At 39.6% G+C, this 27,679-nt stretch overlaps 2 protein-coding genes and 1 non-coding gene across 3 annotated transcripts; 1 reads left to right on the forward strand and 2 right to left on the reverse strand.

The window, feature by feature from the left end:
• Positions 1-606: 606 nt before the first annotated feature.
• trnap-agg (transfer RNA proline (anticodon AGG)) lies at positions 607-678 on the reverse strand. Its single transcript has one exon. It is a non-coding gene; the product is annotated as a tRNA-Pro (tRNA).
• A 2,792-nt stretch (positions 679-3,470) lies between these two features.
• Positions 3,471-13,214, forward strand: fam114a1 (family with sequence similarity 114 member A1). Its single transcript, XM_070912423.1, has 14 exons — positions 3,471-3,500; positions 3,593-3,937; positions 4,210-4,282; positions 4,380-4,621; positions 5,784-5,918; positions 6,164-6,316; positions 6,402-6,552; positions 8,721-8,806; positions 10,315-10,374; positions 10,444-10,548; positions 10,724-10,863; positions 10,987-11,059; positions 11,995-12,048; positions 12,535-13,214. The coding sequence occupies exons 1-14, from the start codon at positions 3,480-3,482 to the stop codon at positions 12,658-12,660; spliced, it is 1,764 nt and encodes a 587-aa protein (XP_070768524.1). The 5' UTR covers positions 3,471-3,479; the 3' UTR covers positions 12,661-13,214.
• Positions 13,215-15,429: 2,215 nt separating this feature from the next.
• Positions 15,430-21,294, reverse strand: LOC139298727 (uncharacterized). Its single transcript, XM_070921461.1, has 9 exons — positions 21,249-21,294; positions 19,902-20,207; positions 18,778-18,882; positions 18,447-18,500; positions 17,290-17,325; positions 17,112-17,150; positions 16,983-17,015; positions 16,802-16,849; positions 15,430-15,633 (listed from the first exon to the last, which is right to left on the reverse strand). Exons 1-9 carry the CDS (start codon positions 21,280-21,282, stop codon positions 15,572-15,574), a joined length of 717 nt encoding a protein of 238 aa, XP_070777562.1. The 5' UTR covers positions 21,283-21,294; the 3' UTR covers positions 15,430-15,571.
• Positions 21,295-27,679: the final 6,385 nt, after the last annotated feature.

Raw genomic sequence — 27,679 nt, forward strand, 5'->3', positions numbered from 1 at the left:
CTTTGGCCTTGGATGTATCATAACAGATAATAAAAGCTAATGATATAATATAATATAAATATTATAACAGTAATTGATTCATGGTCTTAACTGGTTTTTAAAAACTAATGCACACTGGCAGTGTACTGTTAACAACTGAATAGAGGCTACTAGTAAATGTCTTTTTAAAATTGTGATATGATTTGATTTTTATTGTTTTGTGACTTTTTAAAGACTTAACATTAATTAATTAGTCAAAAGATATTGTGAGACTTATCAGAAACAGAAACAGGTTTATTGCCAAGCAGGTTTCACTTGGAATTGGCCTTGGTGTTGTGGTGCATAATGTTCAAAATAAACAAAGCATGGGAAGTGAAAACAAGTACTGAAAAAGAGTTATAAATATAAAACAAATTTACAATTAAAATATGTTAAAAAAAAATATATGGTGGTATATGCAAAATATTGATCAAAGAATATGCAAATATTCACAAGAAAATGATAAAGGTTTAGAGTGTGTGCTTTGTGACTGTGAATATACAGCATTATAAGTCTCTTTTTTTGTATCATAACGGAATTTGGCTCATTTCATCAGTATCCCATCGGAGTGTCTGAAGAAAAAAAAGTGGGCTCGTCCGGGATTTGAACCCGGGACCTCTCGCACCCTAAGCGAGAATCATACCCCTAGACCAACGAGCCACGGTGACTATGAGGCAAAATATAACGTACTAGAAGTGTACCATACTACTTTGTGTTTTTCAAAGTTTGTTTCTATATTTATACACATTAAGGGCTGTTGTTAAGCTATTCGACTCGAAATACAACGACGCAAGAATAAATTAACCGTATTTCCTACTCAAACATGAGTATCCAGGCGAAGCAAGATGATTCACTGCTGCCCACTTGCGTCTTCGCTTAAAACCTCATCACTGGTCTGACACACTTGAACTTATCTTATCATGTTGATTAGCTACGTGATTATTTAGCCAAAAATATTCATGTACACGAACCTAAATAGGGTAATAGTCGCATTTTTATTAATATTAGTATTAATTAATTGTAGGAGCAATGCAAGTTAAAGGAGGTTGAATTTCAATTGTGACATCAAACAAATTGTCAGACAGGGAATATAGGTATATGTATGTATGTCATTATAAGACAATAAAGACTGTAAATCCTGTGTAACTTTGTGAAACCTTTATCATGACGGTAAAAAAAAAAAAAAGCACAATAACAACAAGTGGTTGTTTCTGTGGGCAACTAGTGAGTTGAATTGTGAGTAGTTCAGTAGGTGAAATGTAACTAAGTACATTTACTGAAGTACAAATTTGAGGTAGGCCTACTCGTACTTTACTTGAGTATTTCCATTTAATGCAACTTTATATTTCTACCCCTCAACATCTCAGAGCGAAATATTGTACTTTTTACTCCACCACATTAGGCTGTGCAGTGAAAACCATCTCCACATTTGGTGATTTTGAATTTGAAGCATTACGTTTTCTTTATGGTTGAGAAAATAATCCTACTTCTTAAGCTAAATACACTGTTTAAAACCCCTTGGATATATACATATATATATATATGTATATATATATACATATATATATATTTTTTTTTTTCTAATTTTTTATATCTTATTTTTTACATACCCTCATTTCTAAATTTATGCTACTTTCAGGTCTTGAGTGGGAGCACCGGTACTGTATAATTGCCCACCAGGAATCAATAAAGTATTTCTGATTCTGATGAGTACTTTTACTTTTGATGCTTAAGTACATTTTGCTGATAATACTTTCATAGTAAGGTTTTGAATGCAGGATTTTTTCTTGTAGTGGAGTACTTTCACGGTGTGGTGTTAGTACTTTTACGTAAGTAGGCTACGTAAGGATCTGACATCTTCCGCCGCTTGTTGTCAGTTGTTCCTGAGGCGGGGAGTCATCTTGTCTGTTGTTGCTCTTCGGCGGAGTCACCCACCGGCCTGCCGACGTGGCGGGGCGGAAGAGGAGCTGCTGGCTGGCACCAAACGGGTGAGCTGCACTGTCACTTTCACAAAAACAAAACTGTCTTTGAGCTTTATAACTTTACCTTTTGCCCGCTACAACGGAAAGACACAAATTCTGCAACTTCTACAGTTTCTTTAAAGGGCTGCAGTGTTGAAAATGTGTTGTTGCTCGATTAGAGGATCATATACCGGCGAATAATAGCCTAATTGTCATATTCACTTTCAATTACAACAGTGGTCTTTGTTGAGAGTCTGCTTGACATCGCTCTGTATGTTGTCAGTGTGTAATAATGCGTTCAAACTGTGTCAAAAGAAGCAGAAGAAGATTTGACATTTACGTGGAGAAGACTCATATTGATGTTTTGTAATGATTGTTGTGAGTTAACCATTTTGAGTGATTAGATAAAGGCTGCAATTTGATCTCTGCATGCTGTCTTGACAGTTTATGGGTTAAGCACTTCATTTAAATTGTCATTACTCCAGATCAGAAGAAAATATTGTCACTTAAATACTAAATACTTGTGCTTTGTTTTGCAGGCTCTAGTCTTTTTTTTCTGGACAAATGTATATTTGTATTGTAAAATGGCTTTATATACCATATTGTGCATGCAGTTTGTCAGAGATAACGTTGTGCTAAATGACATTTTGCTGCCAGGAAACAGTCTTTAACAAAGTTAACAGTGACTGAAAATATATGGATGACAGTAATCAGGTGGATGCTTGTACAGCAACTGACCACTAGATGGTGATGTTGAACCGATCACAGTGATTGATTTGGCTCAGTTTTCACTAATTGTATACTCCTAATTTTGGTCTCAACAGTTAACATAGCATGCAAAAATATGTGTAAAGTCATTATTTAATTATTTCCTCAGAGATTATACAAATAGCAACGATGGCAAGAAATGTATAGCAGTTTATACAGAAATGATGCAAGACTTCCTTTAGAAGACTTTCAATTTATTCACTGAGTGTGCTGTATTACTGTAAATATAAATAATGTACTGTAGAGTCAGAAAGTCTGTGATTCATAGAAGGCAAAATAATGCTGAATAATGATCAGTGTACTTTTTCTGTTTTTATTCAAGACATCAAATATTATATATTTCACTCTCTTGTGAGTTTAATCATTGGAAACACATTAAGCTCTCTGTAATGCTGGAGTGCATGAAATATTAAAACCATGTTTTACACAGAAACCAAGTAAATACAACATTTTAAAAGTAAAGAGAAGGAAAGAAATGCATGGCAGTGGTGGTCCCCTGGCTGTTAAAATAAGGAGAAATGTTTGCAAACACACTGAATTGATTTAGTGATCTGTGTTTCTTGAGCTTTGTGTCTGAGCGGCATTTTGTGTTTAAAAGTTAAGAATTTTAGCTTGTCACTTTGGCTCTTTGTATCAAAAGCTTTGCATATGGAAAAAAATGTGGAAAAACAGAAAATCTTTGGATACTCCAACAAAACAAGACACTTGAACACATCACCTCAGGCTGGGGAAATGATGACAGGCACTTTATGGGTATATTAATCAAAACAAATGAGGTCTAAAGAAGCACAGATCATCACTTTCTCAACTAAAACCACTAAAATCAAAGATCCGCTCACTTCCAGATCACAATGTCCCAGGCTGCCCCCTCTGATGCAGACCCCTCTGCTGACATCACCCCTCCACCCACCCACCCCTCTCACACTGACCCTGGCTCCTGTCAGGATGTCCCAGCAGCCTTTGCACCGCCCTCAGCCGCTCCGCAGCCTCCTTTGATCCCAGAGAGTTTCGTCCACCCACAGTCCACCGAGGAGACGACCACAGAGGACCCCACCACCACCACCACCACCACCAAGGCTTCAGAGGGTTCGACTGACCAACAGGAGCCCATTGTTGAGGGTCAGGTGATCGAATGTGACCAACCGGTGAGCCTGGAGCCAGACGCAGAGGCTACAGAGGAGGATGTGGAGGTTTGTAGTTTCTTTAGTTGCAGTTGCGTTGTGATGAACATATAAACATTTTCGACAAGGAACACCTGTCACCTCTGGCTTCGAAGTGTGATAATCATTTGTCCCTATTTTCTGACATTGTATAAAAGGATTAGGGTCAATAACGAAAATAATTGAGGCATTGGAGGCTAGTAGCTTTGTCTGGGTCAGCAGATACTGCTATAGCTGTCGTAGTTTGAAAATAATGCAGACAAAAGTAATGTTTCTAACCATTACTGTGTGTGTCACTTCAGGAGAAAGAAAAAGGTTGGGGAGGTTGGAGTTCATGGGGAAAATCTCTTCTGAGCAGTGCCACCTCCACAGTGGGTACGTTGTTATTTCCTGTCACCATTTCGTATTTCCTCATCCATCCATGTTTTTTCTTGTCCTTACCACTCTACACACTGCATGTTTCTGTGTGCAGGTCAGAGCCTGACCACAGTTAAGACGAAGGCAGGGGAGGCTCTGCGTCTCCACAAGACCTCAGTAGGAGAGGAGGCACGAGAAGAGGAGGAGGAGGAGGAGGAGGAGGGAGCAGAGGAGAAGAGGGAGGGAGGAGGTGAAAGTGGAGAGACTGACCTGTCCAGCTCCGGGGAGTCTTCTGCAAGTGCTGCAGCTCCTGGCAGGGGCGTCTTCTCCACGATCACACACGCTGTGCAGAACACAGTGAGTGAACACACACACACACACACACACACACACACACACACAGAAAAACTGTCCACCTCACCAAGTTACAAAATCATGTGACAAAAACCTGCCAGTGAGGCACGATCCACAGTTGTGTTACGTACCACTGTGTATGTTTTACTGATTCATTTACTGTTACTGGCTTACTAACATGTATGCTGCCTCTTTTCTTGGCCTTCTTCTGCCGCTTACAAACACGCTTACAATAAAGGTTGAAGATAGTGTTTGAAAACAGCAAAAAGTCCTAGAAAAATGTCCAGGTGAGTCTGGACCTCCATAGTTTGCATGGGGAGTAGATAAAAGATGCCCGTCTTGGCCACAGATCTGATAAAACAGTTGATGTAACAATGTCAGTTAAACTGCAACTAGCGGTTGCTACTAGCAACAGAATGTTCAACGAAACCAACCGCTGTTGGCAGAATGATAAGTTACTATGGTAACTAAAAATTATGAGGCTGCAAGTCAAAATTCTAAAATAGTTTCTCAAAACTTGAAAAGTATTTTTACTGAGAAAGCCAAAATCTTGACTTACAATCGCAATTGTGACTTACAGTTACATCATTTTGTCTTGGTGTGTAATCATTTTGACTTTGACTTCTATGTTATTATTTTTCATTTGCTGTCTTTCATTTTTAAAAGAATGGACCTCCATAATTTGCATGGGGGGTACATAAAAGATGCTCGCCAATATTGCTATTTCTGCTATGGAACTGGGACAGCAGGGGTTGCTACTAGCAACAGCATATTTAACTGAAACTTACTGGTAAAGGCAGAATAGTTACTTTGGTCATTAAGATGATCAGATAGTAAGTCTAACATTTTGAGATTGCATCTCATAAATCTAAATTATGACATGTAGAATTTCTTGCCAAGTTTTTTTGTCATGACATAATTTTGCCTCAGTATCTAATAATTTTAACTTAGTAAGTTCGTATCATGTTCATTTACTTTGATTTAAAAAAAAAAAAAGTCTTTCATCATTCAACTTTCATCAAATTTTTTCATCAACATCTTTAAATGTTCCTTGGTCGTTCTGGTAATTTGCCCTTTTCTGTCTGTCTGTCTGTCTGTCTGTCTCTCTCTCTCTCTCTCTCTCTCTCTCTCTCTCTCTCTCTCTCTCTCTCTCTCTCTCTCCAAGGGTAAGTCAGTGATCAGTGGAGGTTTGGATGCCTTGGAGTTTATTGGAAAGAAGACCATGACTGTTCTCGCTGAGAGTGACCCAGGCTTCAAAAAGACCAAGACCCTGATGCAGAAGACAGTATCACTGAGTCAGGCACGCAAACACACACACACACACACACACACACACACACACACACACACACACACACATACATGCAGACACTCACAGAAAACCAATGTGTCTCCTTCTCTCAGATAAATAATGTAAAACCTGTGCATTGTGTGTCTGCGTGGAAGGAATAATTTGGTGATTTTCAGAGGAAATCCACATTCTGTCATTTCTCTAAAATGACAGCTCTGCAGTGTTACATCAAGGTTTTACTGTGCTTTTTACAGATGTTGAAGGAAGCCAAAGAGAAAGAGCGGGCACGCCTGGGCAACCAGCCAATCAGTGCGCCCACAGCTCATTACGGTATTCTGTTTGACGACTACCAGGGCCTGTCACACCTCGAGGCCCTGGAGATCCTGTCCAACGAGAGCGAGGCCAAGGTGAGGAACAAGTGTGAGGAGTACTTTTCAGAAACACAGTGTTTTTTAGAACGGTGTTCATAAAGTCATATATATCTGCTCGTAGGTCCAAGCCTTCCTCTCCTCCCTGGAAGAAGAGGAGCAGGAGGAGGTGAAGAGGGAGCTGATTTTCATTAAGGACATCTTCATCAAGCGAGAGGGAGAGGAGGGAGGAGAGGAAGAGGAGAAAGAAGAAGGAGGCCAGACGAAGGATAACGGTGATCTAAGTTCCCAATTACACTGTTCTACCCCCCTATGTGAGTGACCCAAACCCACCGCCAGACCTGCTGGAGGTAGAAGTGGTCCCTGAGCACTGACCCAGGATCAGTGAGCCGTATTCCAGTTTGAACTCTGGTGGAGGTGACATTAGATCAGTTCAAGATCAGATCTCATTCACTTTGGTTGAATTTTGCACTCAGTCTTTTAATTCAGTGTGTAATTTTAATGTGTCATTTTGCATTTATTAACCATTTAACGCTAAACTGCATATACATAATATTATTGTTAGGGACCAGAAGAGGTTTTGAATATATTCTCTGGCTGCCAGCCCATTATCAAATGTAACTTGCAACAAAATAGCACCATCCATCACAGTGAAGACTCATTATTACTTTTTATTTGTTTTCTGTCCAAGTAATGTTACAATCACATGCTACTTCAGCTGTGATCGGAGTGAGCTGTAAGTTGCATTATGGGTGTAGGATCCAGCATTTTTGGAGCTTGACCCCTACTAGAGACTAAATCGATTTTTACCATTCTTCTTTTTAATGTGTCTCTCAGAAGTCCCCCAAATGTAAAGTAGTGCAGTACTAAATTAATGCTTCCAAAATTCACATCATCCTCTTTGCACCTTGTGATCGTGATACACATCTGTATTACTGTCACAACTACTGATACAGGATGATACTGTAACGTCTCACAGGAAGAAGATGACTAGGTGCTGCCTGGCTTCGCTGACAATTCATTAAGATGAACAGTTCACAGGTTTCTGGAGGTTGTAGCAAACACCAAGACACAAGGAAACAGTTAGTCGTGCTGTTAGCTTCTGCAATACCCTCGCCCCAACATGTCAAAGTGATAGATTTATAGCAAACATGATGAAATGGTAAATATTCTAGCCACTCTCTGTTTGAATACAGAGCTGCTAAATTAATTATTACTGCCACTGAATGAGTGAGCCTGTGAAAATAAAATATAAATTCTTCCCCCTTTTCTGACCTTTCTCTCCCTCCTAATAATATTTGTCCTTTAGCTTAAGCGAATCACCGTCATGGGTAACTGACATGACTGGCAACATGATCACTGATACTGGAAATTGCAGTAACTGCGCCGCAACAGTCCTGTTTATCCCCGACGTCTCCATCTGAACTAACAATTCTTTTTTAGTCTCAAACATGTCACTGTCAGTCTGTGACATTATGTGGTGATTTGTATTGATCCCTGTGAGTGAAATCTCTTGTCGACTGTCCTCATCCACACGGAGGTCAAAGGTCAGGGTCAGGAACAGAGCGGCTAGCCAGCAGGGATTCGGTTTCTGAGAGAGCGTCAACACAGAGGTTTAAAATGCTCAAAGCACAGACAGTCTCTCTTAACATTTTCCTCATTATCTGATTCAGTGTCTCAAAAGATACACACATTATTTTTCCTATTTGCAAAAGCCTGTAAAACCTTGGAACCTCATGGGAACCAGTGTTTGAGGCATTTTGTTCCGTTGTCTCTGCTTACGAAGTAGAAAATGTTCTACCAAAGTGAAATTCAGTGTCGAGGGGATGCCATGTGATGCCAAGTTTTTGTTTTTTATCACATCTCACCAGCCACTTGTCGCTTTACATTTTTATGTAAACGTATGCTGTGCGACAGGTGCCCTCAGGCGATGTCACAGCAATGCAGAGTTCAAAGCAGGCTGGAGTCCCTTTACCTCCAGGTTTTCAACACGGCGCCTGATCCAGGTGTTGGTGTTCAGGGGCCTCTGACACATTCCCATCATGTCACAGATACAAAACAAAACCAACAGAAACAATCTATCAGATCAAGACATTAAATCTGCATGCGTGCTGTGCACTTTAAGCTGTGATTGTAATTTATATCCAGGAGTTTGAATTAATTCAGCACGAAAACAAGACTCAGAAGTGCACCAAATCTCTGTTGTGCTGTTAGCTGACGGCTAACAAGAACATTATCCTTATGATCTCAGCATGGGGGGGAAAATCATTGCACGTGGTACTAATCTGCTCTCAGTTTACAGTTTATGCATCTGATGTTTTAACATATGCTGTGAAAACTGATGTATACTTCCATGACCTGTGTGTGTGTGTGTGTGTGTGTGTGTGTGTGTGTGTGTGTGTGTGTGTGTGTGTGTGTGTGTGTGTGTGTGTATTTCTGGCAGCGGCTGACGGCGAGGAGTTTGTGAGCATCCTCACTGAGCTGCTGTTTGAGCTTCATGTCGCTGCCACGCCAGACAAACTCAACAAGGTGAGTCGCACATGCGCACACACACACACACACACACACACACACACACACACACACACACACACACACACATACATACATATATATGCACACAATGATTATAAAGACATTTTTAATTTCCTAATCCTAGCCCACCCCTACGCAGCAGCCTCATCAGAAGATTTTTTTAAGTCTATCTTACTACATTATGTACATTTAAAGATATATTGGTCACTGTGATCAAGTCCCTTCATAGTGTCCAACATCATAGTCCTCGTTCAGTTCAGTCTTCAGATTAAGCTAAAATGAGGCTTCATTAGTTTGGGTTACACAAATTAAGTGTAAACAAACAAAAATTATGTTTACATTAAGTGTTTCTCATCCTCTAGGCCTGACAAATATGTTGAGAGCATTTCCTTCCTCATAAAGCATTTGCAAAGCTGATTTTTTAAAATGATTATAAATAGAGATTGCTAGCAGTCTTCTTCTCTACCGCCTTTGTTGGCACTTTTTTTTCGCAATTTTTTTTGTATGAATTTATTTACACATATATCGACCCACATACACACTTCACATGAAGCAAACCAAACACACGATCTTAACAATGACCACCACCAACAAAAAAGCACGTATTTACCAAAACAGACGAGGACATTGTGTTGATACTTTCTTGGTTTACTTACTAACAAGTCTTCATATTCAGTTCATCTTTATTGAGAACACCCAGCACAAAGACTCTGTCCTCAATATTTCTTGTGGATTCTGGCGTTATTGTCTCGTTAAAGGGAAGGATTTTAGATTTTAGATTTTAGATTTTAGATTCTAATACTGCTCCCCATCTGGCTCTCAAATTGAGTGAGTTTGTTTTTTTCTATAGCTATTGTCCTTTCCATATTTAAATAATAATACATTACATTACGTGGCACGTTACTGCCACCAACCGTTGATCAGCAGAACAACGTGAATTGTGGGAAATGTAGAAAATCAGTGAGTAGAAGAAGTAAAGTAGAAGTTAAGTAGAAGCAGATGTGGAAGAAGTACAAGTCCACTGACACAATGCAGTTATGCCCCCAATAAAGTGAATTACAACCTTTCATTAAAAAGTAACTCCTGAAATACATTGATCATCAGACAAACGTAGTAACAAACACTTAAAGCCTCTCAGAGCACATCATTTCCCTTTAACCCTCAAAATAAACTTAACTCTAACTTTAAGTTGAAACCCTTCACAAAAGTGAGTACCTGCAAAATGTCCTCAGTTTTCTCCCCGAGTAGATATTTGGTCCACACACACACACACACACACACACACATACACACACATACATAGTTTTTTACATCCACTCTCTCCCGCTGCAGTCTTAGAAGTAATATAGAAGTTACCACCTTTGAAGTCCTTCTGCATATTCTAATTCACATATATAGAACCCACATTAGCATATAATCGTGTATACGCATCCGATTAGCATACATCAGGATGGCGACCTCTCACCATGCAGAGCTGATGGGTGGTAATTATGCATCTCCAGGCTCGGATGAGGGCCCATGATTGGGTGAGCGAGGTGGAACAGCCTGTCACTACGGAGACGGTTGGCAGGGAAACGCAGGACCTGCTGGAAAGAGAGGCCTCACCTGGAGAGAACCAAAAGGAGGAGGAGATCAAGGATGGAGAGGAGCAGGGGGAGAAGAAGAGCGGGGGGGAGGAGGTGAAGGGAGGAGAGGAGGAAAAGAAGGAGAAAGAGAAAGACCCTCGATCTGTAGAGGTGAGGTCAACTCAAAAACATCATGTGACTCAAAGTCTTTTTCTTTATTTTTTTAATTCAGCCTCCCTCTCCTCCAGCTGTCACAGGCTGGTTTGATTTGATACAGTTATTCTGTGTGTGTGTGTGTGTGTGTGTGTGTGTGTGTGTGTGTGTGTGTTCACCCCTCCCTCTCCAGGCTGTCTACCTGTCATCAGTCGGCAGTCTGGCTGAAGTGACTGCTCGCAGTATCGAGCAGCTCCACAAGGTGGCAGAGCTCATCCTCCACGGCCAGGAGCTGGAGAAACCAGCCAGAGACCAGGCACACATCCTCACCAGGTGTGTGTGTGTGTGTGTGTGTGTGTGTGTGTGTGTGTGTGTGTGTGTGTGTGTGTGTGTGTGCGTGTGCGTGTGAGAGAGAGAGAGGAGTGAGATTTGCTAAAACCTACATCTTTATTCCAGGTTGACATGTGCCATGTGTAAGGAGGTGGAGTGTTTGGCCAGGAAGTTCTCTGATACTCTGCTTCTTGTTGGGGTAGGTGAGAGGGATTGTGTGTGTGTGTTTGTGTTTATATGTGTGAATAGTGGGAGGGTTAAAGGATAAGGCTGGTGTTATTCTATTTTTTCTTATTGTCAACAAATCCCATACAAAAAAGTACAAAACCAACCATGTGTTAATCCGTCTCTCAGTACTTTCTGACTTCCCCGCCCGGTCTCAGCCTCCAAACCCATTGGGTCCTACTGAAGATACAAAATGGCTCACAAATAAAAGGTTGCATTTAAAAAAAAAAAGGGCTCTGTAATAAAACAGCTGGGCACTGTAGTTTTTAAACGTCACTCAATCAGGACTAAATAGAGCATTTGTTTGGGACTATTTTCAGCTGCAGATTAATACACATTTCATGCTCTACTGACTGTGTATGTGGGATTGACTCAAAATAAACGATTAATTAAATAATAACATTTTGAAGTTGCCGCATCCTTTAGAGGCCGGCCATCTATTTACACAGCGTAGATACAGCCTCCATGTGAAGTACGTATATATAAGCTGTATTTTTACCCTCTCTGTATCACACCCCTATGAAGGTTGTGAGACACATTGGTTAAATAAAAATAGTGTCTTCCAGTGAGTCGAGTGTTGACAAGTTGTTTTTCACATTTCATCCTTTGTTACTGGAGTACCTTGTTGGCTGGCTGGTGAAGTAGCGACAGCATACTCTTCCATGGTAATGAAAGGAAATGTCACACAGTGAAATGGTGCGGCTCATTTATGTGTTTTGAATAGTTTTCGGAACATAATGGAGGTCTATGGCACAGAGTAATACGCTGCCGGGTTTTTTTTCTCCTGGAATTTGTCGACAATGAAGAAAATCTCAAATATCACCAGCCTTATTCTTAATATTTTGTCTTATGATTGATCTTACATCTTTGCTCACTGCCACTTCCTGTTTCTCACTTTCTCTCTCTCAGGGCCGGAGGAAAGCAGAGGAGTTGAATCCACTGGTAGATAGTGTGCTGCTAGAGGTGAGAAGCACAGATTTTAACGGTGAATGACATTAACGGCGTGGCAGTCTCAGCCCGACGATGACTAGAAATGCGTTAATAATGATTGCCACTGATGCAATAATTGATCGTGTTTAATTTGTTAATGGGGAACGAGGTGAGATGTGCACAAGATGTTTAAAGAGAGATAGAGAAAAAGATTCAAAATAGATTTTGAACACTGGGAATACACTTAAAATACACTTTATTCCAAGTGCATTTAACATTAAAACTGCCACAATATTTTATTTTAGATATTAAGTTTTATGTTTTGTTTTTAGTATTTTCTTATACTTTATACTTTTTGTTTAATACTTGCTTGGGGGCCATTGACCAGACCCGCCACTATACTTCATGCATGGACATTGACCATCCATTGACCGCGTGCACTGAGTCCAGATGACAGGGATAAAAGTAGCAGCCGAGTTTTTCTTGTTGTTCTGAAGACTGTTGGTCTCCTGTCTGCAGGGCTCCAACAGTACCAACTACATCCAGAATGCATTTCAGCTGCTGCTGCCTGTCCTGCAGATCTCCCACATCCAGAGCCAGCACTGTCGGTCCACCACAGACCCAGCAGCACAGACACAGCACTAACACACACACACACACACACACACACACACACACACACACACGCTACCTGCTCACCTGCTTGTCTTAATGTATCTATTGTTGTACAGTAAAGTATAGAGAATAGATTATTCCACATTAAGTGCTTAAATCTACATTAAGTGCCATAGCAACAGGCAGAATATGTTTTATATATACATAATATAATCTTGAAGATAACAATTTAACAAACATGTACATGTGGAAATGACCCATGTGCAGGTTGTATGTGTGCGTCTCCTCCACGTCATATCTCTGAATGTTATTTTGACTCAGTTTAGCAGTTGATATTTTGCTTTGAGGAACCAAATGGTGTTCAGAGCTGATTCAAGCTCAGCTGTGACTCATTCTATCTGACAAACAAAGATGTTTCTCTGTCGTCTCCAAAAGCTGAACCAAAAATAGAAAATAACTGAATGTTTTGAAGGGACTCTACATTCATGTATATTAAGCTTTCTTTGCACTCCTTATGGTCCATTGTTATTTCAAAGGGTACCAACTAACACTAGTGAAGTGTCTGTTTTGCTGAAAAGTTTTAATCTGGTTTGAAACAAAATGCCAGTATTAGTGATTATATATAACACTTTGTGCTTGTTTTGTTTTTTTATGTTAAATTATGTGAAGCGACACTACCTTATATTTCACTCTTATTCAGTTTGATTCAAAAGGAAAATCTGATCTTCATATTTTAAATTATAATATTTAGTTCTTCTCCCTTCTTGTTTTGAAGATGTAATGTAGGTGAATTAATCTCTAATTATCTTTTATTGTCCTGCTACACTTTGTTATAGTTAAGTATAGTTAGACATTTTCAGAAACTTTCTAAATTGCTTTCATGCAGAGAGTTGGATGAGAAGATTGATACCACTCTTTTAACTGTGTGATAAATATGAAGTTGCAGCGAGCAGCTGCTTAGCTTAGCTTAGCACAAAGACTAAAAACAGGGGGAAACAGTTAGCCTGGCTCTGCTAGTTGCCCCGCGGTTGTCTGCCTCCACCAACCAGTCAAGTTGCAGTTTACATTTATGTTTGTTCAGACTCATATAATATATATGTAGTGAATACTTGGGAGGAATTGAATAAAAAGGTATAAAATGTACTTTTTGGCTAAATGGAAGTTACCCCTATATTGATGATACACATTCCAGTGAATATACATTGTTGAACTGACTAATGAAGGATTATCATAGATGTATTGGCTAAGCAGGTACACATGGTTCTGGATTATAGCCACACAAAATGTGGTTCTTTTGTTTTGTCCTGGCATTTTAAGATGCAAAGCCTCTCTATGAGCTGGAGGTGAAACTCACTCACAGGATCACAATTAGCTCGCCACGCTCCAAAAACTTGTCTGCAGTCACGTGATTCTGATGACGCTCAAAATTCAGAATGAGGCTGGAAGTGAAAGGCAGAATGGACGAGTTGGAGGAAAGCCTGTACTGTGCTAGTTATTGTTTAACCATTGTGTCGTCCCAGTCAACATGTGTGAAATCTGGAATTGCCCAATTCATTCTTAGATTATGAAAAAACCCCAAATATTTTGAGGTCACAATGACCTTTAAGTCAAAACTGCCACCTATTCAGTGTCCGACCAAGTGTGAAATATAGTCGTCAATTCTTGAGTTATGGCCAAAAAAACTTGTTTTGTGGGGTTACAGTGACCTTGACCTTTGAGTTCAGTTCATCCATGAGTCCAAGTGGACGTTTGTAAGAATCCCCCCTGGGTTCAGCTGAGAAAAAGAAAAAAAGAGCCATGGGGAACTTGCTGCTTATTGTATGCATCCAGCAGCTAACCTACGGAGCAACATCATTCATTTGGAGTCGTGTTTCTGGCCACCTGGCAAATGTAAGTCCAACATTCACTCTCTTTGAGCTCTGTTTTTGCTCTCTACCAACTCCCGAGGGGAACTTTAGCTGCTAAATGCTCCACTGTGTTCACCAGCTGGTCGCTGTGTCTGTCTGCAGTTTGATGCTGAGCAGGTTGCAGACAGTGCTTTCACAAGCAAGATTGATCAGTGAGCTTTAGAGGTGCTGTTAGGTGGATTTTGTTACCTGTGCATGGAGCCTAAGCTTTTATGTCTGAGCATAAGAGTGCTATCAATATTCTCATCTAACTCTAGGCAAGAAAGAAAATGACAGTGTTTCCTAAAATGTTGAACTATTTCTTTAAAAATCAAATGACGTCCTCTGTCTGATTCTAATCTGAACACCTTGAAGAAGTCATTAGCTGAAACATGTAGGTGTTTTTAATTCAGTCTTGCCCTCCGGAATAAAAGCTTTTATTGCTGTTTTTCCAGGTCTATATTTATACACTTCTTGCGCTTCACCCCCCCCCCCCCCCCTCTCTCTCTCTTCTTCGACCACCTGTGAAGTTCCAGCAGCAGTGCCAAGGTGCTCACAGTGCATGTTTTTTAATATCCAGGGTTAGATTGGCTCTTAGCTTCCAGCCCACAGTCATATAGACCTGTGGAAGAGATAAAGTACTCTCTTTCCCATCTTTACTTCGGCTTCTTCCCTTTTAGAGATGCATCATTGATGCAGGCAAGAAAGATATTAAGCAAAGAATATGTTAGTCAGCGCTGTTGTAATGCTTTGTCTCCTTTCAGCTATAGCCAGACGGGGCGAGGCCGTTCATCAGCCGTGCTTCTGCCGTAGAATACAAAATCATTTGTAATGCAACTTGAAAAATGTTTGGGGGCCAAGTCATTTATTTAGGTTTGGACAGTTTACTAATATATTAAGATTTCCTTCTGATAAAGTGCCCTGTGACTGTTTGAGGATGAGATGTTGAAAATAAAACATTCAAAAAGTTCTTCTCCTGTCTCAGATGTTTTTATTTTTTGTTTTTCTCCAGTGCACATTAAGTCCATTTCTGTGCTCCTCTGGCTGCTCCTCTGTCACCAGGCCTGCTCCTCTGTGACGGAGGAGGTGGAGGGATGGCCACGATGATGCAGATTTGCTAAATATAGACAAGATACAGACTGGAGTTAGATGACAGCGGAAAGCATCAGGGTGGGGTGATCTTAACTCTCAGATGTACATCTGATTGCCTGTTACAGTAAATCCATTCAAGCTTTAACTGTGCTGATTATCTTATAAACACAGAAATAAGTATAATTTACAGTAAAACAAGGACCAGATACAGTATCATCTAAAAGTGAGGATGGAAGTACTGTATGGGAAGTATCAATGGTGGAAAGTAACAAAGTACATTTACTCAAGTACTGTTCTTAAGTACAGTTTTGAGTACTTGTACTTTACTTGAGTAATTGCCTTTCCTGCTACTTTATACTTACCCACTATGATTCTCAGTGTTTCCCCTATATGTATGCAGCGTTTACGACAGGAGTCCCTCACGAGACATTAACGTCACATATAAGGAAACGTCGTAACTGTTATTTTAACATTGACAGTAAATGAACACTGTTTGATGATATAACAGTGTGACGATGCAGGTTAATTCTGATAAATAGGACAGTTAATGAATAATTGAATGACAGCTAGCCAATAGCTTGGAAACCAGTATCTTGTTTGTCAAATGACACGTCAAATCAAAGAATGGCTGAAAGAAGAAAGAGAGACGATGCTCAGTATACTGTATGTATGTGCACATGCACGTAGAAACCTCCCTGCATGTACATGAAAACATTATGCTTCCCCTTCGCTGCTACAACTCCACCCTAGGGGAAACACTGAATTCAGAGACAAATATTGTACTTTTCACTCTTTCGCTACATTTATTTGATCATTTCAGTTACCTGTTACTATGCAGATTCAGATTATTGATACTAAATATGATCAACAAATAGATTATGATTTAATATCATAGATTGAGATTAAACTATATTGATTCACAAGCAACCCAGTCGATGAAGTATATTAAGTGGTTAAAGTTAGCTCCACCTTTACCAGCTTCTACATTAAGGTGATGAACATATAAATGCATCAATTATATAATACACATTATTCTGAAATGGGTCATTCTGCACAATGAGTACTTTTACTTTTGGTATAACTGATATCAATACTTTTGTACTTTTACTTACAGTTTTTAATAAATGATTTTTACTTGTCCTTCTTCACAGTGGTATTATCACTTCTACTTACTGATCTAATAGTGGGTTTACCTGTAAAGCAGTGGTCAACATTTCCGTCCAGCAGAGTTGCTATATGATCTGAAAAATGTTGAAGACTATTAACTCACAAAGTCACAGAAAGGATTGTATGTGACTTTACTAATTTCTCTGACTTTGTTAGTGTGTGTGTGTGTGTGTGTGTGTGTGTGTGTGTGTGTGTGTGATTCTCTACCTTGAGTGTCAACTTCTTGAATGGTTGACAGTCCTGTCCATTAGGAAAAAAAAGTTATCAAAGGACTGAAAAAAACAGATTGATCAAATTACTTTCATCCAAACCGCGTGTACGCAGTTAGGAACTGACCTGTCCAAGGCCGGGACACATATGAGTGAAGGATCATTCCTATTGGACAAGAAGAGGTCATCAGAATCTCATAACACTCAATGTACAACATTTAAAAATCATATCAAAAACAAGGATGTTAGACCCTTTTTGTGGCATTTATGGAGCATTATTGTGTAATTGGCTAATGTCAAGTTACCTTTGGGAATGATGATTTCTGTGTGCTTCTCACCATCTAGTTGAAAGATAATTAAAAACACACATCAGACATATTTATTGTTACTCATTTTATAAAGAGGTGTTCTGCCCACTCCTGAAAAATAATATCTGTCTGGTTTGGAGAAAACATATCGTAATTCTGAGAAATGACAGACTCATAGATGTGGTTTTTAAAGAGGGCTCTGATGACACAACCATTCAATCCAGTTTATTTATGTAATTATCTTTTGGGGTCTCAGCAATATGATGAAAACTTGGCAGATTTTTAGATCAGAGCTCTGATTCAGTGACACATGGTGAAAACGGCATTTTGTGGGTATCTAGCTTCCATATAGACGTATATGACGTATATTTCCGAGTGAAACAGGACAGGCAGGCGGGATGTAATGTCTGGAGGAATTTAATTTGAACATTGAACAGTGGGTGTGTCATGCCATGCTGTTGCTTGCTAGCTAACTAAGGAATCTTAGCTCTGTGTGGCTAAAAGTTGGAAGATTAAATGATGTCATGATATTATTGGTTGAAATTGGTTGGTTCAAGTTTATGTAAGCAAGAAACATATTTTTTGTATTTTGTTTTTGGCATATATTGTTAAATAGGTTCTCAGTATGACCGGGGATGTGATCTAAAATGGTTAAAAAGGCATTTTTCATGTTCATCTTGGCTTTAAGCTAAAGCCACCAGGATTGTGCTGTAGATTTCCTGTGTTTAAAAACAAAGAGAAGGAACCTTTTGGCATAGGGATGTTGGATGTTATTGGCCAGCTATGGATTGAGCAATGCCATCAAACCTTGTGTATTTTAACTCTTTTCTTACATCACAATAGCGTGTACTTTTAGATTGTTTTCATGTGTGTGAATGAATTGGATTGTTTTTATGTATTTGTGTTTCAAAACTTGCTTAATTCAAAGTGTTTTGAATTGAATGTTACAACATGTCACGTTAACTGTGAGATGAACTCTTGACCACAGGCATTGAGAGAGAGAGGGAGAGAAGTGTGTATGTGGGTTTATAAGGTGTCTGCACACACTGTTAAAAAGGGAAATAAGGGAAAATGTGAAATAGAGCAGAAAGTTGTACTTAAAAAATGAAAATTCAGAACACACAAAAATTCAGAGGACACAAATTAAGATTTACCGTTCAACTGCTGGCCAGTGAAGTCGTAACCAGCAGCGTGCACTTTGGTCTTTTCTGACGGAAATAAGAAACATTTTAGCCTCAACTTCAAAACATCAAACTAAGCCAGTGAGCATGAGTACTCGTTTTTCTGACTTGGCCTACTTTCGAAGACATATTTCAGACTGAAGAACAGTTAACTGGGGACGGCCGTATCTCCACTTGACTTTTGGGTCAGTGGTTAATGTTAGGGTTAGGGTAAGTCTCCAGGAAATGAATGTAAGTCTTTGTAATGTCCCCAATAGTGACCTAAGTCAACATGTGTGTGTGAGTGTGTGTGTATGTGTCTTACTGCATCTCCCCCGGTAGATTTGTCCAAGCACAGTTGTGACCACAGCCAGCAGCACCAAACACAGCAGAGCCAGCCAGAGCACCCTGAACACACACCGCCACTCGTCTGGAGAGTAGAGAGATTAAAGCAGACACAGACTTCAGTAATAGTTAAGGTCTAACAACTATAACAGCTATTATTGCTCTTTATCCATTAATCTGTTAACAATGTCTTTGATTAAACAATATTCTTCTATACGTCTTCAGAGATTACATTTATCCAGCGTTGAAGTTGAGTTTGAGAATTCGTCAGATGTTTAGTTTAGTCCCAAACCTTAAAATATTTAATTCACAATAAAATAAAACAGAGAAGGGGAGGAAAATCTTCTCATTAGAGAAGCTGGAACCACCAAATGTTTGGCATTAATGATTGATAACTAGCTTTAACAATGAATTAACTTAACAATTCTTGATTCATTTTCAGTCGATCAGCTAATCAGTTAACCGACTAATCGTTTCAGCTAAAAAAAAGTCTTCTCATCAAGCAATAAATTCTTATCTAAGCAGAAGAGAGAGATTCAGACAAAGAGACATGAGACATAATAATAGCAGGAGGTAAAAAAATACAGCAATGAATACGAGCAGAAAAGAAACAGAAAGGGAGAGTATGGAAAAGTTTCGTGGAAATTGGGCATAAAGATTAAAGTGAGATGATATACAGCTTTCAACACACACACTGGAAAATATGACTTTATCGTGGCTTTGAGCTTGGGGGAGTGTTGCAAAGTCGAATAGAAAGAGAGAAAGCCAAAATCAATGCCGCCTTGGAGATACAGTAGATTAAGATGAACTGTAACTCTCGGTTCATACAGTACAGAGAGAGAGACGGAAACAAAGTCCCAAAGCTGAGGCTGGAGTCGAGAGAAGAAGAATTGAGGGAAATTTGTCCTATTGAAAAAAATGGCTCCATTGTGGACTGAGAGAGAAGACGGGTTTGAAAGAGATTGAATCAATTTCACCTCAAATGAAAACTGATTGGCCAATTTCTTTGTCTCATCTCCTCTCCTCTCCTCTGCAATCTTAAAGGGAAGACCCACTGACCAAACAGGGAACAAAGAAGCACTACTCTCTCATCCTGACACCAACCTTTCTCTGGCCGTTTCCATGGCAGCGTTTCCTTTGCTGTTGCAGTCAAAACTGTTTGATTGGCGAGCCAAAGGAGACAGCGGCTTTGATTGGCTGACTCCGAGGTGGGCGGGGCAGGGAGACAGCAGTAAAATGCCTTCTTCTGTCCTTCATCATCCTTCTTTTTTTCCTCTTCCTCCTCCTCCTCCCCCTCAGGTGGGTGGAGGTGTAAGGAGCTTTGATTGCCGCGGCCGTACAAGGTGAGATTCAGGGTCTCTGCATCTCTGAGCTGAAGCTCCACTGACATCTCCAAATGTACCTTTAGAGCTGTGAATGGATGGACAGATAGATGCTAAATGCTAATGTCTGCATGCTAACATGCTGATGTTTAGCAGGTATAATGTTCACTATAAGTTTAGTGTGTTAGCATGCTAACATTTGCTAATTAGCATGAGGGATGGGGTCCGGTAGCATATTATCAAACTCAAATCCAGTATTGAATCTTATTCGCTTTATCTTTTAACAAAAACAGTTACAACTCAAATATGCCGAATCAAGTTTTGCCAGCTGAGAGAGCTGAAACAGTTTTCAGTGGCAGCTTGATTAATGTTCATAACTTACAGCTACAACCTGAAAAAATGAGAAGAGCAGCATAATTTATGAAATGTTCATTAAATGCATCCGACGCATTAAATTAACAGCTGTAGCTTGAAGTGCTTCACCAGCTTCTTACTCCAAATAATGAAAGTCCTCCTGAGATTTACATGTTGGCATGATATGAATCAATATTTTACTGGCATGTTCTTTCTTGACATGAGGTGAAGAGCAAGATAATTTCTCTGTTGAACTATGGATACACACAGTCCACAGAGTGATGTGTCTTTGGCTGAATACAGACATCAGCTGCAGAGAGCACATTAGCCAGAGAACAGACAAACTTTTCACTTTAGCCGTTACGTTAATTAGCTACAGCTAATCTAATCTGCAGCCTGATGGGAATGTCATCAGTTTTGCATGTAGTCATAAAACAAAGTATTGGACAAATTTAAAGCTAATACAGTTCATCCCGAGGGAGACATGAACATGGAAATCCATCCCATGGTTGTTGAGATATTTCATTAAAAAACTGAAATATCAACCTCATAGTGGCGCCAGAGGGAAAATCAGGGGCTCACTAAAGTCATTGGGATTAATCCTCTGGAAACCATGAATGTCTGAATAGAATTTCATGGCAGTACATCCAATAGTTGTTGAGATATTTCAGCCTGGGCCAAATTGGTGGACCCACCAACATCCCTAGAGCCACATCACTAGCATGGCTAAAAACAACAAATGCTTTTTTATTTTTATTTTTTAACTGTGCAATACCTGAGGATGAGATGTTGCTTTGTAATTCTGCCATGTCCGTATCTGTTTCACACACGAACCAGCTCTTTTCTGGGTCTTCAGCGCCTCTCCTGGAGTCAGACCCAGGATCTGTCGCGTCGCTTTGCTTCTCTTGTGTGCAGGCCTGCTCCCACTTCTCACGTTCTGGAGTCTGAGAAGGGTCACACATGTCCTTTCTCCTAATTTCAGCATCCCCAATCTTCCCATTTTCCCCTGTCTTCACCTGATTCCCCCGCTCACAGGGTCGGTAGGGCAGACAGAGGAAGCTAACTTTCAATGCTGAAAGGAGAAAAAGAACGAACAACAGAAAATTCAGAGGGATTTCTCAGCGGGAGCAGGCTTGTGGGGGGAAAAGCAAAATGCTCTCAAGTCAGAAATCAGAGCAAGATCTCAAAATGGAAGCTGTTGCCTCCAGTTTATATCTGACAGACAAAGACAGACAGGAGAGACACAGACAAAGAGAAAACCATTGAAGGCGAACACGTGCACGAGTACAAAGGCTTAGGCTAGATGCTCTCAAAAAGAGAACAAGCTTTTCAAGGCAACACAATAAGGAAACATTTTCAGAGCAGCTGTCAGTCAATGTTGTATGGAGCTATATTTAGGAGTGATTTTTAGCTCAGAAAGTTTGAATCATATGAAGAGGAAGAAACAGGACAAAGTGACTCAACAAAATAAAGTTTACTTCCTTTTAAAGGGTGACTTTTGATGTAAAGTTTGAACAAAACTCTGAGGGAAGCTGAGTCAAAGTTCTTCCTTTTTAATGCCTCAAAAGGTTGTGAACTGATAAAGAAGCATTTGGAAAAACACACACAAGCATACAGTCACTCACACGCGCACACACACACATAGGATAAACCTCCATCTGAAGCCGTTTGGATGACCCACCTCTGTGCAATGTGAAGAATTCTGGGAGGCAGATGATGAAGGCGAGGATCACGAGGATGAGAAGTTTAGCCAGTGCTGCTCTTGTCATGGTTGCACCATAAGATCACACACAGACACACACACTTCTTTGCGCCGACACTACGAGCATGACTTGTGACTCGTGGTATCTGCTTCCTTTTCTCAAAACAAACACATTCATTCACACCCTGCCTCAGCCCATCACAGTAGCCTTTGGTTCAGCCTAAAACACACTCATGATATTGCTCTTATTCATGTAGAGGCAGGCGACAACGCAGCAAGACACATGTGCACAATACGAAGCAACTTCACTTCCTATTACACTTCCTGTCATTTTCTCAGAACGAGTGAGAAATGGAGAGTTGCCGAAACAACAAAGAGTCTCTATCAGCAGAATGTAAGTAGAAATGTTGTGTGTCTGTCTGGGTGTGGATTTATGTAGGAGATGGTGTAGGGGTGCCGACTGCCGACCTCTCTAAAGAAGACATAAATAGACTTTACTAGATTTTATTGATGAATTGAAGCACTGTGTGACCAACAACACAGAGACAAGTCTTGTTCAGCTCATGGTTTAAATCTGTTTGTGTGAGAGACAGAAGCAAAGAGATGTTTCTTTATGCCTCTGTCAGATAAAAAGAGGGAAACCAGGATCAACTGTATTCACTGTTTCAGTTAAAGTGAGGAGAGAAACTCCCCTCAGTTTAACTGACCTCTACGGAAGCCCACTTACACAATTTGTTTCTCATAATCATGACATAATATTTCATAAGCTTTGCATAATTGTGACTTAGTATCTGATGATTATGACTTTGACACTATCTCATAATGTTGAGGTCTGACTGTCAAATACTACATTATAATATTGAGATTAATTTTGAGAATGTTCATCATGATTATGACTTAGTACTGTATCACATAATTATCAGGTACTCATAAGCCATGATTATGAGATAATAAGTTAGTTTCTCATAAATAGGATTTATTGTCTCAAAATGTTTCGAATATTTTTCATAATTATGAGATACAACGTCAGTTTCTCATAATTATACTAAATCATAGATATTAGATACTAAGTCATAATTACAAGAACATTTCTCACAAGTATGAGAATAAATATCAGATACTATATTATAATTATGTAATACTGAGTCATGAGAAACTTTCTCATAATTATAGCATCCTAAATCATAATTATAAGCTACTATCATAATTGTCATAATTGTGAGAAGGATTTTTTAAAGTGGCAGAAATGTGCTTCCGCAGACCTCAAACCTGCTGCCACTCCTCCTCTCCACCACACAGTGGAGAGCTGATAGGTTTCTCTATTGCTGCCGTAGAGGAAATTACCTTTCTGTTTATCTTTTTTTTTTATTTCACTGTATTCTGAAAAATATGTATTTTTCCTTTGTAGTGTTTGACTTGATCTCTGTTGGCTGTTTAGTGTAGCTCAGATTTTACGGTTTGGTTCCTGAGAGCCACTTATCTTGGCAGGCACGCAAACACACACATAGAGGATCAGACAAACACACACATACTCAAACACACAAACACAGTGACGAGCATGGCTGGCAGGTGGAGCGTTATCTCCACTCCACAGCGGCTTGCCTCTCTCAGGGCTCAGTCGGCAGCTTAGAACCGGATGGAAGCAGCCAAAACTAAATAAAATCACTTTCTGTCCTTTTATGTCCAATCAAAGCCGCTTGACACTTGGAGCATTTCCAGATATTGTGAATGTTTGGCTGAAATGTATTGTACTATACACTACCTGTGATTGTTGACAGAGTTGCGGCACATACAATAGCAGGATGCATGAATGTATGACGAGATGCTTCTGTCAGTGTCAAACCTGCTGACGTTTGCTTCAGCAAGACACTAATGTAGCTCAATGGAAGCTGTTCTGTATTCTGACGCTGCATTCAAGACAAAAACAATACATTCTCCCTGCAGAGACCAATAACACCCTCATCAGTAACGCTTTATTTCATGAGTCTGTAATTTCAAAATAACTTCCAAGAAGTTTCCTGGGAACACATTTTAATTTGGTTTGTGTTTAAGAAAGTGTCCAGTTGGTGCACGTCCAAATAATTCATTCCAATTAAATATGTGAAATGTATCTATACAGACAAGCAAACGATCCAACGTACTGTATATACTGAATAAAGTTTCCAATCATACATTTACTTCGGTTTAAATTGTGCCTTTTAATCAAACTGACCACATTTTTGAATGTCACTTTATGCCTGTTGATGAAAACCTGAGGTTAAATATAGAAAAAAAAATACAGAAAAATAGAAGTTTTCTCTTCTATGTATTTTATGCTCAGTATGTTATCTCACAACTCCACACAGACGGTACAAGCTGAGAGTTAGAAGATAACCGAGGGAGGTGAAACGCTGATCAAAACAGTTTTTATTGGCTGCAGTGACAGAGTGAAATTGAGTGTTCCACATTTTTCAGGGGACCAGTTGGAAACACCTCCAGGATCCTCGAGCCTCCTTGAAACCTGTTTAGAAAACCACAGGTATGGACTTGCCCTCCTTTACGTGTGTGTGTGTGATTAGTAAACTGCTGTGATTCTGCTGAGTTCACTGACAAAACAGCATAAACAGGAAAATAAAACCTCCTTTTACTGCATGAGACGAACTTTCAACCTGACAGCCAGAAATCTGATAAATCAGAACTGGGGTTGATCGGGTGGAAGCTCCAGCAGATGGACTTGGAAGATGTAAATTCAAGACCTGACTGAAGATGCCTGGAGAGAGTTGGGCCTGTGAGAGGAAACCCAGGTGTGCAAACGCTCTGGGTTCAGGATGTTATACCAGCAGGAGGATGTCAGTAGGCTTGGTCTGTTCAGAGAAGCATATATAAGTAGTGGCCAGATTGCTATTAAGGATGGGGATGATGAGGCGAAAGATTTTTGTAACCCCGTGATCCTTTATCTAGCACCACCATCAGGGTCAGAATTTCCCCTTGAACAAGTCTTAGGTCCTAAACAAGGTATCTCAAAAATTAATTGGAAGATTTTCATGAAAGCAGTAATTTGACATTTTGGTTTCTTCGCTTTCTTGCAGGAAGTGAGATAATTAGAGAGATGCCTTTCATGTCTGTACACTAAATATGAAGCTGGAGACCAGGGACGATTAGCTTCAGAAATAGTCCTTCACAAGAAACCCACAAATAGTCGTTTATACACTTTGGTTTTTGTATGGATTAAACAACCGAATGTAAAACATGTTAATTGCTGAGCTTCAGAGGTGCTGGCAGGCAGATTTAGTTACTTTTGGACAGAGCCGGGCTAGCTGTTTCCCCCTGCTTTCAATATTTATGCTAAGCTAGGCTAATTGCCTCCAGCTTCATATTTAACAGACAGACGTAAGAGTGGTATCAATCTTCTCATCTGACTCTCAGCATGAAAGCAAATAAGAGTCAAACTATTCCCTAAAATTTTCTGTAGATATCTGTGGCCTCCTCCTGGTGATGAATGTTTTGGTAGCCCAGTGGCAGTTCCTCTAGCACTATTATCCACCTACATGTTTCATTGTGGACAAGAAATATCAAAATCTATGGCAGATTTCCAAGATTAATCTTTTGATTTTAACAACCTCATGGCCTTTACTCTAACACTGTACTCAGGACAAACGTAACTTTTTAGATCATCTGCAAGAACGTTGTAAGAATATCATTATGTTCATTTGGTGCAATACTTTTATGGGCTGTAATGAACTCTGCAGCCTCCAGAGATCACTGGAAGAACTTTAGATGTTTAGTCTTGTTCATATGAAATGTCCACTTTGTAATTTTGGCATACCTTCAGACCATTTTCATGATTGGACTCAATCAAACAAGTGATTTGTTGAGTAGTAAACTGTTCTGAAGCACATATTGCTAACGGTACACATCTATCACTTTTAATGCTGCAGTCAATAACTCTAATGGTGAGGACAACAGTGCAGTACAAATGCTGACTGGGTGAGAAATGTGTGTTGTGTGTTGTTAGTGAGAGAGACAGAAGACAGCTGTCCTCAGCACTCAACGTTTCTTCAGTAATTTGCTGAATATTATGTACATTAATGTCAGACACATTGACAGTCTGCTGTGTCACGTCTGACAGGAATCACTTGAGAGAAAATGTACGTGGGCTATTTTTGTAGCTGCAAAATCTGATGAGGGAGTTGAAAGATTGAATGTAACAGCATGATGAGATTAGGGATTTAGGTACAAGAGAGGATATTTAACAACAGGCTATGCTTCGCAGGCTCAGTGCAGGTTATTGTTGTATTTCATGCATTAGATGTTGTACATTTGATCCTTCTCATCATGTCCTCGCCAGGATGTCTGAACGTAATCCCTTGATCTGTTTGAAATGGACACAAAGAGGTTCTTAGATAGGCTAAGGCAGCAATAGTTACAGTGATTTGACATTATCTTTCATCCTTTTCACCTTTTTTTGTGTTTGTGTTGAGAAATTGATGAAGAAAAGAGGTCAAGCAGGTTTGTTTTGATTTTTAATGCAGTTTATGTTTTCTGTGTGATGTGTTTGTTGTAATTTGTTTATCTCCTGATTCATTAGAAAAGCTTTAGGAGGAAAGAACCAGTAAGAGAGCTCAAACCATACATCAGTTTACAGGTCACCCCGTTTTTGTTTTTGTCTAAAAAGTGCGTGGAATGACTGGTTACAGATGCCAAGATGCTCCACTGACAGAATTAGTGGGTCTTTTTTAACCCACAGCTGTGAACATTTGAATAAGTGTGACACTTGCTTGTTTTCTGAGAAAAAGGATGTTTTTATAACACATATTTAAATGCTTTTTATGCATTTTGTTGATACAACCTAATTTTTAAGGGTTTATTTTGTGTTTATTGTCTATTTTTTGGTCCAACTTTCAGCCGCATCCCTTTTATTTATTAAGCAATTGATTGTATTATGTAAATACATTGTTTTAATTTAATGGCTAAGCGTCTCCGGGGCTACACTAATGTCCTCTTTGAATATGCGTTGTTTGTGTGTTTTACTACTGTAGTTTTGGCAGTATATGCTGTCTGCTGTGAGCTGTCTGACTTGTGTCGCTTTTGTTATTTGTCACTGTGCGTAGGCGACAAACCCTCAAACTCAACCCCCTCTGGGAAATGATAAAATGATCTAATCTTATCAGAACTTGCTTGGCTCACATCGCATTTTAAATTTTTCATCAGTCATACAGCTGAACAAAATCCAACATGCTAATGAGACAAGAAAAATACCAATCCAGATCCCCTTCTGCCTACATCTTCACATATTAACTGTGTCAAAATTTCATCTTTGGAGGGGGAAGCAGGCCGTCTCACCTCTGGCAACGTTTTATCCAAACATGCGGTGTGGCTCTAAGGAGGGCAACAAAGGTGAAACCTACTCAATTTGGTGATTCCTCTGATTTTTCATCTAGCGTCATCATCAGGTTAAAATTTTAGTTTGTCTTCAGTTCATGACCAAACACTTGAAAAACTAATCACATTCCCATCAGCCTCAG

Source organism: Enoplosus armatus, chromosome 2, assembly GCF_043641665.1.
Source record: "Enoplosus armatus isolate fEnoArm2 chromosome 2, fEnoArm2.hap1, whole genome shotgun sequence".
Classification (NCBI taxonomy): domain Eukaryota; kingdom Metazoa; phylum Chordata; class Actinopteri; order Centrarchiformes; family Enoplosidae; genus Enoplosus; species Enoplosus armatus.

Coding starts and splice junctions, on each gene's coding strand:
- fam114a1 (XM_070912423.1), top strand. CDS start 3,480: ATGATGACAGGCACTTTATGG. Junction 3,501..3,592: donor TGATGACAGGCACTTTATGG/GTATATTAATCA, acceptor GCTCACTTCCAG/ATCACAATGTCCCAGGCTGC. Junction 10,375..10,443: donor AGCCTGTCACTACGGAGACG/GTTGGCAGGGAA, acceptor AAGGAGGAGGAG/ATCAAGGATGGAGAGGAGCA.
- LOC139298727 (XM_070921461.1), bottom strand. CDS start 21,282: ATGGCAGAATTACAAAGCAACATCTCATCCTCAG. Junction 18,501..18,777: donor AATCTACCGGGGGAGATGCA/GTAAGACACATA, acceptor TATTTCCGTCAG/AAAAGACCAAAGTGCACGCT. Junction 15,634..16,801: donor TGTTGACCACTGCTTTACAG/GTAAACCCACTA, acceptor GTCTATATTTAG/CAAATCTGCATCATCGTGGC.